Source organism: Octopus bimaculoides, chromosome 3 (genome assembly GCF_046866305.1).
Source record: "Octopus bimaculoides isolate indiv1 chromosome 3, ASM4686630v1, whole genome shotgun sequence".
In the NCBI taxonomy this organism is placed as follows: domain Eukaryota; kingdom Metazoa; phylum Mollusca; class Cephalopoda; order Octopoda; family Octopodidae; genus Octopus; species Octopus bimaculoides.
Window position 1 is genome coordinate 22065898 of NC_142930.1, and position 16218 is coordinate 22082115.

A 16218-nucleotide genomic window follows, 5' to 3' on the forward strand; every position below is an offset into this window, starting at 1 on the left:
TTTTCTCTACAGGAGCCACTCAGGCAGTACTGGCATTGACCACGCTTGGATGGTGCTTTTTATGTGCCACCAGCATGGTAGCCAGTCTGGCGGCACTGGCATCGACCACATGTGAATGGTGCGTTTTACGTGCCATCAGCACAGATGCCAGTCAGGTGGTACTAGCAATGGCCACAACAATGATTTCACTTGACTCAACAGGTCTTCTCAAGCACAGCATATCTCCAAAGGTCTCGGTCACTTGTCATTGCCTCTGAGAGGCCCAACATTCAAAGGTCATGCTTCACCACCTCATCGCAGGTCTTCTTGGGCCTACCTCTTCCACTGTTTCCCTCCACTGTTAGAGTATGGCACTTCTTCATGCAGCTGTCTTCTTCCATACGTAACACATGACCATACCAGCACAGTCATCTCTCTTGCACACCACATATGATGCTTCTTATGTTCAACTTTTCTCTCAGAGCGCTTACACTGTTGTGTATGCACACTGACATTACACATACAGCGGAGCATACCAGCTTCATTTCTTTCAAGCCTACACATGTCCTCAGCAGTCACAGTCCATGTTTTACTGCTATGTAGCATGGCTGTTCATACTCATGCATCATACAGCCTACCTTTCACTCTGAGCGAGAGACCCTTTGTTACCAGTTGAGGGAGGAGCTCTCTGAACTTTGCCCAAGCTATTCTTATTCTAGCACCTACACTCTCAGAGCATTCACACCCACTACTAGCTTGGTCAACTAGGTAACAGAAGCTATCAACTACCTCTAGTTTTTTTCCCTTGCAAGTGGTGGAATATGTTTTCTGTACATCTTCAGTGTTTATTTCCCCAGTGCATCTGCCACACACAAAACCTATCTTCCCAGTTAACCTTCTTTGATATTGATGCACCTCTTATGTGTCCATAGCTTACACTGGGTACATCTTATGGAGTTTCTACCTATGCCTTTTCTAACTGAAAGGATTCGTGGTTTGTCCGCTTTTCTACTTACTAATACTTTGGTTTTTGCTAGATGGACTCTAAGGCCCTTTGATTCTAGATCTTGCTTCCACACCTGAAACTTCTCCTCTAGCTCTGGTCGTGACTCAGCTATTAGAGTTAGGTCATCAGCGTAGAGAAGCTCCCAGGGTCAGCCTGTCTCAAATTCCTCTTTTATCGCCTGGAGGACTATGAGGAATAAGTGGGGGCTGAGGACTGATCCTTGGTATACCCCTACTCCTAACTGGAATTCTCCACTATACTCGTTGCCAACCATCACCTTACTGACAGCATCCCTGTACATGGCTTGTACAGCTCTCACTAACCACTCATCTATCCCTAGTTTCTGCATTGACCACCAGATAAGGGATTGGAGGATCCTGTCAAAGGCTTTCTCCATGTCAATGAATGCCAAGTACAGAGGTTTATTTTTGGCTAGGAATTTCTCCTGCAGCTGTCTTACCAGAAATATAGCTTAAGTAGTGCTTCTCCTTGGCACAAACCCAAACTGCATCTCGTCTAAACTGAGTCTCTCCCCAATTAGTTGGTTTATGACCCTCTCCATGACTTTCATTACTTGATCCAACAATTTGACACCTCTGTAATTATTCCTTTCTAAAGCATCTCCATTACCTTTGTAACAGTTGACGATAGTGCTGTTACACCAGTCATTGGGTATAGATTCCATGTATCACCTGGTTGACTATATGGGTGATTAGACTAAAGCCTACCCTGCTAGATGTTTTAAGCATCTCAGCAGTGATACATGATGGGCTAGGGGCTTTCCCTGTCTTCATACCCTTGCTTTATCTACCAAAGTACTGTCAGTTTGGACAGTTAGTCCCTCTGTTAGGTCAACATATGGCAGGCTCTCTTTCTCCCATTCATTCTCTTTGGTTAGCAACCTTTCATAGAAGTGTCTCCAGGTCTCTCTCTTTACAGCATCATTAAACGCAAGTGAGTCATCATCCATGCAGACACATTTCTTTCCTATGACTTCACAATTCTCTCTCACACACTGTCTTGCAACATGAAACACTTCAAGCCTTTGGTCCTCACGACAGAGAACATTGGCAAATTTTTTCTTATCTGCTTCCCTTCTGGCTAAGTAAACCTATCTCCTAGCTTCCCTTCTGCCGATCTGATACAGTTCCCTGCTACCACCATACTTCCAGTCCTTCCATGCCTGTTTCTTTTCTTTTATGGCACTGTCAGCTACATTGTTCCACCAGTACGTTACCTTGAGTCAAGGAGGCACTTTGCACCAGCCACAGATCTGGTCAGTAGCCCTCAACAGGTTGTCCTGTACGAATCTCCAGTTATCTTTCACATTTTGTGAAGCTATATCCTCCCCCTTTTTGTCAAACACTTTGAGTAATACGTCTCTAAATCTCTGTCCATTCACAGGATCCTTAATCTACCAGACCCTTCTTTTCCATGCTGGTCATCTTCTAGGTAGCCATTTAGTCCTGATCTTGAAGTCGCTAACTTCTAATTTATGTTGTGGGGTGCATTCTTCACCTGGAAAGGTTTTAGCATTTATAAGTAGCCATCTTTCTAGTTTCCTAGCAAGAATGTAGTCAATCTGACTAGTGTACCCACCAGACTTGTAGGTGAACTGGTGACTGGTGGGATTCCTGAAGTTAGTACTACAGATCATAAGATCATTTGTATCACAGAACCCCAGCAGCTTGGTTCCCTCCTCATTGCAGGAACCAAATCCAAAACCGCCATGTACATCATGGAAGCCCCCTGGATGTTGTCCAACATGCCCATTGAAGTCGCCAGCCACAAAGAGAAGGTCTGCAGTGGGAATGAATATTGAGTGACTGTTAACATAATTGACTTTAAGGTATTGATGAATTAAGTTTAGCTTTAACCTCTCCATTCTTATAAACACCAAGTTTATGACCATACTAGTGCAGTCGTCTCTCTTGTACACCACATCTGATGCTTCTTATGTCCAACTTTTCTCTCAGAGCGCTTACACTCTGTCATGTATGCACACTGACATTACCAATTCAGCTGAGCATACTGGTTCATTTCTTTCAAGCCTACACATGTCCTCAGCAGTCACAACCCATGTTTCACTGCCGTGTAGCATGACTGTTCGCACTACCAGTTGAAGTAGGAGCTCTGATTGGTTGAACAGTTTGAATGGAGCTAGTAAGGCCAAGGGCTGCACCAGGCTCCATTGACTATACTGGCATGATTTCTGCAGCTGGATGCCTTTCCTAATGCCAACCACTCCACAGTGTACTGGGTACTTTTTGTGTGGTACCTGCACTGGTATCAATTCTGTTGTGGCAGACAAATCTTCTTGAATACAGCAAAGCTAGGTATCTTGGTCCTTTGTCATTTCCTTTATAAGGTTCAATGTCTTGAGATCAGCCTTCAATATTTCATCTATCTCCATCCATCCATTTATTTATTTAGAGGGAGTTAGAGAGAGACAGAGCTGTTTTACATCCATAGTAACTTGCATAAAGAGTATATTGCTAATCTCAAGAACTTGCACTATCCTTTGGTAAATAAAACAAATTCAACAGGACATTAACAAGCAGAAATATTAATGTGAGAATAAAAGCATGTCTAACACTGTTAAGGAACTTTCCTCACCAAATCAAAAATTTAGAAATACATATCTGAGTAAAATCAAGTATGTTATTTATAATTTGGTTTATGCAACTGTCCTCATCCATCTACATCACATGGTCAAACCAGCACAGTCTTCTCTCTTTATACATTGCATCTAATTTGTCTATTCCTAACTTTTCTCTCAATACACTAACACTCTGTTGCACATGTACACTGACATTGCACATCTAGTGGAGCATACCAGCTTTGTTGCTCTCTAGTCTTCACATGTCCTCTGCATTCAGTGCCTCTGTGTGTGTGTGTATAGATATATACTGTGCTTACTCCTAAAATTTAACTGGTTTCTTCTTTTGTTCTGTAACATTTGCATAAAAATCGAGTGAAATCTGTAGAACAGGTTCAAAAAGATCATTGTCTGTGAAATGACCTTATCACTAAAAAAAGCATCAAAGTTTGATTCATTATAAGATTTTTCGAAATAACTCTAGCCATTCTTCTTAATTTAGCTTTTCATCAGTGTTTCCATCCTATCAGTTCATCATCAGTTTTTAAAAAGATCTTGAAACCATATGTTCAACCAAAGTATTCCATCTGGTGAGTAGTTGCAAGGCAAGCCATTTTTGAGATAACTTCCTGCTGTTTTTTTTTGTTTTTGTTTTTTTTTTCCTCACTTCATCAGATGACATCCATAGTATCCAGTTCTTCTTTATTTCTTCCTTAAATGGTTTGTTCAAAATATCAACAAGCTAAAAAACATGTATCAAACCACATGAGATTACAGACTGACCAGTTTTCATACCTTTCACCATTTTAAACTAGTACTTACCAGCACTGTAAGTTTCTTTAAAAGTATTCCAGATTGTTTATCTCATACTCTTCCCAGTTATAGAATCTATCCAGCCAGCCTTTAGATTAAGTAAGTATTTCACTTTTGAGACTTGCTCTTTAACCCTTTCGTTACTGTATTTATTTTGAGATGCTCTGTGTTTCTTTCAGTTACTTTAAATATAACAAAGAATTTAGTAAAATAACTTAGTTATCATTCAGTTAGTATTAGGAACATAAATTGTGACTAAAGTTTGGTGGAAGATTTTAATTCAAAACTTATGAAAACAAGACATTTGTACTCAGAGCCAGAGCCGGTTTCAGCCGGGTTGGTATCAAAAGGGTTAAATATAACCACAGGATTTCACTAGGTTTCATTAGTTAAAGAATGCAAAGCTGCAGTGATTTTTTTTTTTTTTGTTTTTCTTTTTATGTCCTGTTATTCAGACATAGTTTTACATCCTATTTTATCCAGTGTTCTGTTCCTTGGCATGTCAAAAAATATAAATGTCTCATCCAAGTTTTAGATTTGACTCAGTTCAAAGTCATGTTGCTTTTGCAGTTATTAAAAGCTGTACAATTTTATCATCCAAATCAGAGGGTGGGTTTTGTAAACTTTTAATTTTTTGACTTGGTGCTTAAGAAAAGCTTTTGAAGTATCACTGGTGCTGGCTTATTTGAATACTGGAAAGATTAAGTATATACACATTTCTCATCTTTTGATATTTTCTTTGCTTATCACTTTACGTACAGTATGGTGACATGTGTTATGCGTCTTTTCTCATATTTTCAACACGTTCACTCTATTTTTTTTTTTCAGTTCTAGATTATGAACTTGCTTTATTCTTTCTCCTTAGTCTAATTTGGTTCCAACATCAAATTTCTTACAGGCTGCACAGTGTTCTCTTTATCGAATTTAAATTTTGCACTCGAAACAATATGTCTGCTTTTCACCACCATACTTTTTTTGTAAGGGTGTATACTGAAATTTTTTTCTATATGTATATATATATATATATAAATATATAGTTTTAGGGAAAAGAACCAAGGTTCATGAACTCATCGATGAAAATCCACTGTCACATATAGAAAAATTAATAAGTAAAAGCACAATAAATAAGTATAATATAATACAAAGTAAATATCGTAAGATAATGATAATATTATCATTATCTTACGATGATGATGATATACTTATTTATTGTGCTTTTACTTATTAATTTTTCTATATGTGACAGTGGATTTTCATCGATGAGTTCATGAACCTTGGTTCTTTTGCCTAAAACTATATATATATATATATATTTTATACTGTGAAACTTAGTTTAATTTTAATTTTTAATAAATTGAATTTGAGTTTTTACCTGTAAATTTGGATTTTTATCCCTAATATTATTATTATGTATAAATTTTAGGATTTCTGTCACTTGACATAAATAGATGTTAGCTGCAGACAATAAGTCTTTTAGGTTTCCAAATTTTATTCTTGTGTCCATCTGCTTGAAATAACACCATTACTAAGTGTCTATTTATACAGGAATCCTGCTCATTAATTAACATTCTAGTTTGAGCTGTGTTCACTTTAGCAGAAACAAGTAGAAGAAAGAAAGAAAATTATAAAAAAGTTAGATGAGATCAACTTGCTGGAAAGATATTTGCATGAATTGTGTGTTTGTGTATGTGCATGTATGTATATATATAAAATCATACATCTACACACATACCATCATCATTTAGCGTTGATTGTCCATACTGGCATGAGTTGGATGGTTTGACCAGGGTAATGGGTGCTTTTACGTGCCACCAGCATGGATGCCATTTGTGTGACTCTGGTATCTGTCACAACTGCGATTTTACTTGGCTTGATGGATCTTCTTCTCAAGCACAACTTAATGCCAAAGGTCTCAGTCATTGCCTCCCTGAGGCCCAAAGTTCAAAGATCATGCTTCACCACCTCGTCCCATGTCTTCTTGGGTCTACTTCTACCACAGGTCCCATCCACAGTTAGAGAATGGCACTTCTTTACACAGCTGTCCTCATCCATGTGCATAACATGATCACACCAGCACAGTCGTCTCTCTTGCACACTACATCTATATATATATGTGCATAAATTCATTTTTCCATTATTGAGGCTTTGTTTTACAGCCAGTTACTCTTCCCGTCTCTAACCCATACCTGTTTTTCAAATAATAGGTTTCTTATTCCGTATTTTCAAAACCACATAGTTCTAGGTTCAGTTCCAATGCTTGATACCTTGGTATTAATGTCTTCTACTATAGTCTGGAACAACCAAAGCATTTGATTGATAGAAACTGAAAGAACCCTATTATATATGTATATTTGTATGTGTACATGTGTGTGTGTCACTGTTTCCTTGCCTTGGCATTGCATGATAGCTGTAAACAAATATCACCATCTTGCAAGCAGTATCTTTCGTCATCGTTTAACGTCCGCTTTCCATGCTAGCATGGGTTGGATGATTTGACTGAGGACTGGTGAAACTGGATGGCAACACCAGCCTCCAATCTGATTTGGCAGAGTTTCTACAGCTGGATGCCCTTCCTAACGCCAACCACTCAGAGAGTGTAGTGGGTGCTTTTACGTGTCACCCGCACGAAGGCCAGTCAGGCGGTACTGGCAACGGCCACGCTCAAAATGGTGCATTTTATGTGTTACTCGCACAGGAGCCAGTCCGGGGGCACTGGCAACGATCTTGCTCGAAAATCCTACGAAGGCCAGTCAGGCGGTACTGGCAACGGCCACGCTCAAAATGGTGTATTTTATGTGCCACCCATGACCGGCCATGATGAAATACCACAAGGTATAGAAAATACGTATTCGCCTTTATATATTTGATCCTTTATATTGAACACTCAATATTTCATCTATTCAATAAGACATATTCCATATATTCAATAAGACATTCAATACTTTATTTCATAGTACCATCCATTTTTATTTTATATTATATATTGTATATTATATTATATATTGTATATTCCATATTCTATATCCCACATTGGTTTTGCAGGAATATAAATAAAACATAAAAAACAGACAGTGTTGGAACTCTTTTAAACAAAATAATATATATATATATATATATATATATATATAACGCAAATATTGAGCAGTGTTCCACAAGGAGCTGTCCTTGGGCTACTGCTGTTCATAGTAGCCCTTCTGGACATGCCCACGGTCACTCGGAGAGCCACAGTCACTAGCTACGCTGATGACACAAAACTATCTCAGGCAATAAAGAATCCTGATGATATCATAAGCCTGCAGAATGACCTAAATGCAATATACAAGTGGGCAGAGCAAAATAATATGCAGTTCAATGCAAAAAAATTTCAAGTACTGTGCTACAAAGCCACATGTGCCTCCAAACTGGCATACACAGGACCTGGAGGTACTGCAATCCCAGAACCACAAACAGTAAGAGACCTGGGCATCAACATGTGTAGTGATGCATCATTTCACATGCACCATTTCCAATATTCTGTGAAAGCATGTCTGGTCAGAGGGAAATATTACCTTACTAGGGAATAGGTGAGAGTTTGCAACATGAAATTATCCCACTTCTCACCACCACCACCAGTGTCCTTCAAGGGCATGTCTTAACATGTCTTCACCACCATTTCTCTCTGTTGCTCTCTTTACTCTTTTTATCCTGCTCTCTAACCCACCCTCCTTTCTTTTCCATCTGGGGTATCCATGTATCTACTCTACTGCAAGACATCTATCCCTGTCTCTCTATACCTTTCATCTCTCATCAGCTGACACAAAACTACCTCCCTCTGCCTCAATACTACTCAATACTACCCACCCCCAGTCAAGGGATTTTTGTCTTGCAAAGTACTTGGCGACCTTGTCAGTGCTGGTGCCATGTAAAAAGCACTAGTGTTGGTACCATGTGAAAAGCTCCTAGTACACTCTGTAAAGTGGTTGGCATTAAGAAAGGCATCCATCCATAGAAACCATGTCAAAGCAGATAATGGAAGCTGGTGCAGCTCTTTGTCCTACCTGGTCCTATTAAACTGTCCAACCCATGTCAGCATGGAAAATGGATGTTAAGTGATGATAAGGATATATAATTTTATCAGTCATCTTCCCCCTGTTGTCTCTTTTATGAGATTCAACATCCTGAGGTTTGCCTTTACCACTTCTTCCCAGTTTCCACTTCCTACACCTTCTGCAAGTTCCTTTCAATTGAATTGCTTGGCATGTCTTCACTTATCTCTCATTCTGCATACTCATAATATGTCCGCCTCAGCACAATCTCCTCTCATGCAGACTAGACCTGATTGTTCTTATATGCACTCTTCCTCTTCACTCATTTCTTGTCCATCATTCATGTATGCTAACATTAACATTTCACATCCAGCCGAGCATGCTCACACCATCTCTTTCCAGCCTTTACATACCTTCAGCATTCATTGCTCTTGTTTTACTATTATGTAATATTGTATTGATACATCATATCGACATTTCTCAACTGGGGTTCTCCGGAATCCAAGGATTCCACAAAAGGTTCCATGGGGTTCTTTGAGAAAGAGTGAAATATGCAAATGCTAATTTCATGACCATAATATTACTATACATGCACTGGTTATTGTAATATTATAATATAAACATCGTCCTATCTAACCTGTTATGTTATCATCAGATATATGAGAGAAAGATACAGTATATAATTTTTTTTGTGCCGGGTTCCTTGAGACATGTAAATTATTTTAAAGATTACACAAGGGTAAAAAGGTTGGGAAACGCTGCATCATGTACAAGCATCATACTATCAATCTGCTCTTTACTCTGAGAATCTTTGTTGCCCAAAGAGGTAGTAACTCTCTTCCCTGTTCTTACACTGGCTACTATGTGTTAACAACACCCACCTCCACTGCTGACTAAATAACAGAAAATGTCAATTACTTGTGAGTCTTCTAGGCATTTGAAAAAATACATTTCATAGACACACTTACCAATAATTATTTCCGCAAACTACAGAGTATTTCTTCTCTGTCAGCCTATGTTTTTTTTTTTCTGTTTTTCCATTGCATCCCTTGTGTAATCATAGTTTACTTGAGTACACACTATAGAATCCATACTTGCTTCTTTGCTGCATATTGAGCAAAGTCTCTTCCTAGATTGCAGATAAGTTCCTCTTGATTTTTCGGCTCATGTTTCCACATTTGAGGTTTTTCCTTGTTAGGTATCATTAGTTTAATAGAAGTTAGGTATCTAGTTTACTGTTTGATACTAAATCTGCCTGAATTAAGGTCAGCTTTTGGTGAATGTCAACTGAAAATTTTGCTTTCATTACACTATTTATGATTCATATATTTCTTCTATTTCTTCCAGGTTTTTTATCCAAGGTGCTGCAATCAAGAATTTAAGAATCGCTTATGTTGCTGGGTTGAATTCTATATCTTGGCAGTGTAACCTGCAAAAACAAAATATACAAAGAATAATATATTTTTTTTTTCATATAATCTAAATTTTATAATCTTGATCTACTTCCACTGAACGAATTATAGAAAAGAATTAAATATGACCATGGGTGATGAGTCCCTGTATGCTGCAATGACCATTCCCGTTATTATTGGACCCATATTGGAAAGGGTATGTTGTAATTTTTATAAAATTCTGAATTATCTCTAAATGCTGCTTATTGTTGTATATTTATAGAGCATTATAAATTAATTATTTATAGAGCATTATAAATTAATTATTTATAGAGCATTATAAATTAATTATTTATAGAGCATTATAAATTAATTTCTACTTAAGATTACCTCTTTAGTGACCATATTTTTTTTATGAAATGCACTGCCTGTGTGCTAAAATTTATTTCTAAAATGAGAGTTTGAAGATATTTAGTAAAATAATAAAACTGTTCATTATTAAACTGGTGTCAGAAGCATAGCAAGAAGTGTTTACATAAAATTATGACAATAGGTTATTATTTAAATATGAATTTTTTTTAATGGGTAGTTTTGTATTCTGACAGTATCACCTGTAGTGACAATGGTTCCAAAAAGTCATTGACCTTTCCTTTGGTTAAACATTGATAGCATAGGAAGGAGAGACCTCCATGTAAGGTTAACTACTAGTCTTCTTCAAAAAAAATCTTGCCTAGATTAGCACTTACATGTGCTGATGCAACCTTGGCCAATAGAAACTCTACTTGTTTTTAAAACTTAAAGAATAGATGCTGAGCATAACTACGTACTTTGAAACACTAATAACTTTGGATTCAATTATTTAGTGTGTTAATTTTTCAAGAATCCCACTCATACATGCCAAGAAGATAGGCCTAAGCCAGTAAGAGAATTAGTATGCTTATTATTTCTCTAATAATTACTGCTGCCTTATAAATTCCTACTGTGTTTAACCCTTTCGTTACTGTATTTATTTTGAGATGCTCTGTGTTTCTTTGTTATTTTAAATATAACAAAGAATTTAGTAAAATAACTTAGTTATCATTTAGCTAGTGTTAGGAACATAAATTATGACTAAGGTTTGGTGGAAGATTTTAATTCAAAACTTATGAAAACAAGACATTTATACTACAGAGCTAGAGGCAGTTTCAGCCGGGTTGGTAACGAAAGGATTAAACAGTATATCTTCTAATCCCTAACATCTACACAAACTAATTTTGGTAGCTTCTAAGCAGTCACTCAACCTGCTAGAAATAGCATCCAAATTACACTATTATCTTTTAAAAAAAAACAACACACTGGACAGTATAGTCTCGACTGTACAGAAGGATGGGATGTTCAAAGCTGGACTGTGTAATGATAAGTCTATTAGACTTGTGATTAAATAATAACAACTTTGACAAGGATGCTTACCAAACAATAATTCAAGAAGCATTTTTATGATAATAGCTCAGAACAATTGTAATTGATTTATTAGTCCTTCATTTGAATCCTATCTTTATAGCACTTCATCTTTCTGCTATATAGAAATTTTGATCAAAATCTTCTTCACCCTATTTCATCTGTTAAGTTTGTGGTTTGAGCGAACAATTCAGTCCTTTATTTGGAAGTATCAGACCAGAGTTGATTAGGTTAATTTGGTCATAAAAATGTTTCTAGTCAGCTTAGAATTTATTTTTTAATTAGTCACAGGTGTGACTGTGTGGTAAGATGTTTGTTTTCCAACTACATAATTCTAGATTCAGTCCCATTGTGTGGCATCTTGGGCAAGTATCTTCTGTTATAACTTCAGATCAACCAAAACTTTGTGAGTGGATTTAGTGGATGAAAATTGAAAGAAGCCCATCGTATCTGTGTCTTTGTGCATGTGTGTATGTTTATGTATGTGTCTTTGTATATATCTTTGTCCCCCACTACTGCTTGACAACTTGTGTTGGTGTGTTTACATCCCCATAAGTTAGTGGTTCAGCAAAAGAGTCTGATAGAAGAACCAGGCTTTAAAAAAAAGAAGTACTAGTCATTTCATTTGACTAAAATTCTTCAAGGTGATGCCTCAGCGTGGCTGCAGTCAAATGGCTGAAACATGTAAAAGATAAAAGACAAAATATATTATCTAACTTTGTTTTATATCTAAAAGAAAATTGTTTTAGAAAGAGATCTATAATTGGCACATGCAACTGTGGTAGGCTGTGCACTGGCAACGATCTTGCTCGAAAATCCTACGAAGGCCAGTCAGGCGGTACTGGCAACGGCCACGCTCAAAATGGTGTATTTTATGTGCCACCCATGACCAGCCATGATGAAATACCACAAGGTATAGAAAATACGTATTCGCCTTTATATATTTGATCCTTTATATTGAACACTTAATTGCCTGTCTGAGTAGGCGTAAAGTGATTATAGATACACACTCTTAACGTTTTTCATGAATTCGTTTCTAAGAGCTAATTAAAAATATTTTTCCACTGAGTTATTGTTTGTCTACATTTTATTCAGTTATCATCTATAATACTATAAACATTGTTTTGCTTCTTTAAAACAACATATAAAATATTGTTTGTTGAAAAATATGTGTAACAGTTTTATCCTTTTCCCCTCCTTAGCTTGAGCAGGAAGATATGGCAGCAGCACAGACTCTGAGAGCAGCCTTTTGCAAGGTATTTATATCACTTCGTTTCTGTCTTTGTTGCTTACAATGCCATAGTAGTTTGTATATATTCTTCGAAAAGTGCTTTTATGAATTATCTTGAACTGTTTCAAAATCAAGTAGTTTTAGTTTATAATTATACTTGAACAAGTCTGTAAAATTGATTCTCTCCAGTTGTTATTACAATTGATCTAAATTTTACATAATGCCCTCCAGATCTCTCCAGTCTGTAATCCTTTTGTTGTTGTCAATTGTTACATTACTCTATCACCTTTCTGTTGAATCTGCACCATAAGTCATTCAACATCTAGATTCCGACAATTTTGACTCCATACTATGTTCTTGCTTTGTCTGTAATTTGCCTTCATCAGCATCAACATATGTCTACTTTTCCATATTGGCAAGTGTAGGAAATGTTACAGTTGAAATCAGTTCTTATAAGAAATTATTATCCTAAATTACTTAGACTATATCTCACTCCTATTTTACATTTTTAGTATGGTTTTTACAACTGGATGCTCCTTCTAATGATTACACTTTACAGACTGTTATAGGTGCATGTTATCATCATACTAGCACTAGAGAACATCTCTTTTTCCCTATATTGACTCTTTCTGTCAGCCACTTAAGGGAGTATATGAAATGCATTTTATTCTTCTACTAGAGAGTTTGACATGTCCCCAGAAAGATTAAAGAGTTCTTTCTACCCTACATTGTTTCAGCTCATTCAAGGCAAATGGCCAAAAGGGTGATAAATGAGGGTGTTGAAAGAGAAAAGACAAAGGCAAGAAAGTTAGAGAGGAGATTAGAGTAATAGGAACAAGAGGGTGTTAGAGGAGAAATTAATGGAAGAGAGCAGGATATTAGCTGTATGTTGGTTGCTAGGAGATTGAACAGCATGAGCCATGTGATTGGGGAAGAGAGAGTGATAGGAGGGAAACAGGGTGATAGAAAAGAGAGTAATGAAGTGAGAGATTGTGGAACATGTCAGCAATGAGCGAGAGAGAGAAAAAGAGAGGGGGGAGTTATAAAGGCTAATAATGAGTAATAGTAGAAGGAGTGACAGGTGACAATGTGTAAGGCTAGCAGTAAAGGTTTGGAGTGGTTGTGGGATATGGACAGTTCTGGTAACATCCCTTACTACACTGGTGACATGACGAGAGAGATGAGGTAATAATAGAGACACAGAGTGATAGGAGAGAAAGTGAGTGATGGTTAGGGAATATCAAAGAGAGGAGAGCAATAGACAGACGTAAAATGAACATGTTATGTTAGAGAGATCCAAATATACTTCTCAGCATCCATTACTAGCATAATTTTTGGTGCCCATTTTGCCATGTTTGCATAGGTTGGGTTGGCCTTCTCCTGTACAGCACTGTGCAACTTGTTGCAGTCTTTTGTTATCTTTTGTCAAATTCAACTTCTTTAAATCTATCTTCACCACTTCATCCTGTGTCTTCTTTGGTTTTCTGTTTCACCAGATTTCATCCACTTGGAGTACTGGACACTACTTTATACAACTGATTGTCCATACACGTCATGTGCTTGTGCCAACACAGTCTTCTCTCTTGCACACTATCTGATTCTTCTTACATCTAACATTTCTCTCAGTTCTTTTGTGCTCTATCATCCATAGACAGTAATATTCCACATCTGGCAGAGCATGTTCAGCTCATTTCTTTCCAGTTACCTTAGATTTTCAATATTTAAGGCTTACATCTCCCTACCGTGCAGCATCACACTTCAAATACAAGCATCATACAATCTGCCCTTCACTCTAAGAGAGAAATTCCTTATTGTCAGCAGAGATAATAACTCCCTGAACTCTTTCCACCCTCTTCTTTCTCTGACAACTATGCTTTCAGAATACTTACCCCCATTGTTAATTAGATCACCTAAGTAACAGAAGCTATCAGCTATTTCTAAGGAGCCTTCCAGACATTTGAGGGAATCTCTTTCATGTGTTCTTTTACTGCATCTATCACATAAAGTCTTCTTTCTCTTTTATTCTGCTTGTGATTCTACTATATCTTGTACACTCGCAGTTTGCGCTATATACAATTCATAGGATTCTTACCTTCTCATCTGTGTAGTTAGCACATTTTCCTGATAGCTGTTGGGTTCTGTCTTTGTTCTTCCTACTAAAAGATTTTAGTCTTCGCTGAGTTTATTTTGTGGTCTCTTACTCCTAGGTTTTGCTTTCATGTTTGGAATTGTTTCTATAAATCTTTGAGAGATTGATATGTATGTGTGTATATATTTATTTTCATTTAGCATCCACGTTCCATGCTGGCTTGGGTTAGACAGTTTGACAATATCTGACAGATCTGTAAACTGTTTTGTGTGCCAGTATCTACTTTGGCATGATTTCTACAGCTGGATGCCTTTCCTAATGCTAACCACTTAACATATACTGGGTGCTTTTTTCATGGCACCAGCACTACTTAGATAGCTATGCAGCTTACCAGATTAAAATCCGCATTGACCGAATGAAGTTTCAGTAGAGAGGGAGGCAGCTTTACACTATCAGATAAAGATTTAAGTGTGAGAGAAGGGATCAGAAGAGAACATGCTTCTTGCTGTAGAGGAGTTATATGGCTGTTTACATTGTAGAAGAAAGGGTGGAACAGGAAATAATAGTGGTGAGATGTCAGAGTGAACCCTCAACATATGAGTTAAGTAAAAGTGAGTGGGAGAACAGATTGTTTGGATGGATAGAGGATGGGAGAGTGAGAGAGGGTTAGAGATAGAAATGGGTGAGAGGGAGAATATAATGAAGACCAATTGTTACGGAATTAGTAGGGAAGGTAGGTAGCATTGATAGAAATTGGATAGGGCTGACAGATGCATGTAATGAATGATGGACAAGGGGTGGGAATGACCAATGATACATAAATGATAGGGAGAGATGATGAGTAGCAGTGCACAAAGGGAGAAATATAGTATAGCAGCAGTATAGTAATATACATATGGTACTCTCTTACAGTCTGAGAAAGCCAGTCCTGCAATTTCTTGCTGAACAATCTGCACAAATAATTTGTTTATAGTGATCAAATACATAAATTCATAAAGCTATGTTGTTAATGGCACTAGAGTTAATCCTGTACTCAAGATGCGCTATTAATGACCAAGTAAATTAATTTGGCATCCATAGCTTGTCAGCAAGATTGTTAAAAAATGCATAATTATGTAGCTTTAATACGTATCGAAAACACATGCACAAAACAGCTCCATCTTTATGCATAATGGATTCAAACTTATTGGGTGAGTGTATTCAAATAGTCCAGCAGTAAATAAATTTAAACTGTGTACTATGTGGCTTCACAATTGGAAAATTTTACTGTGTAAATATGAGGGTAAAAAATTAAAATAGTTTATTGCCAGTGGTTCGCATGTGTAATAAAAGTCATAAGACATAACGTATTTTTACATATAAGAGTGTATAAAAATTTACGCACAGAGAATAGACCCTTGACAGGACTTCTCACATGCTAAAAAGGGTAGTTAAACCCAAACCATGATAAAAGAATTTCGAAAGGTACGCTGTTAATGGCATTAGAGTGAACAAAATGAAAAAATATTGGTTAATTCTGTACTCAAGTTTTGCTATTAATGACCAAATAAATTAATTTGACATCTGTAGCTCATCAGCAGGATTACTAAAGAATGCATAATTATGTAGCTTTAATATATACTGAAAACACGTATACGAGACAACTCCA

The 16218-nt window shown here is 37.0% G+C and overlaps 1 protein-coding gene across 2 annotated transcripts in view; it reads left to right on the top strand.

Moving 5' to 3' along the window:
• LOC106882772 (programmed cell death protein 10) overlaps positions 1–16218 on the top strand; it is a 42749-nt gene that overhangs the window by 5205 nt on the left and 21326 nt on the right. The window contains exons 3-5 of one of the 2 annotated variants that reach the window (XM_089348676.1): positions 4087–4174; positions 9770–10030; positions 12453–12506. In XM_089348676.1, the coding sequence (XP_089204802.1) occupies positions 9959–10030; positions 12453–12506 (126 nt within the window). In that variant the 5' untranslated portion in view covers positions 4087–4174; positions 9770–9958. The remainder of the gene's footprint in view (positions 1–4086; positions 4175–9769; positions 10031–12452; positions 12507–16218) is intronic. The other variant, XM_014933555.3, reaches the window with a different exon arrangement.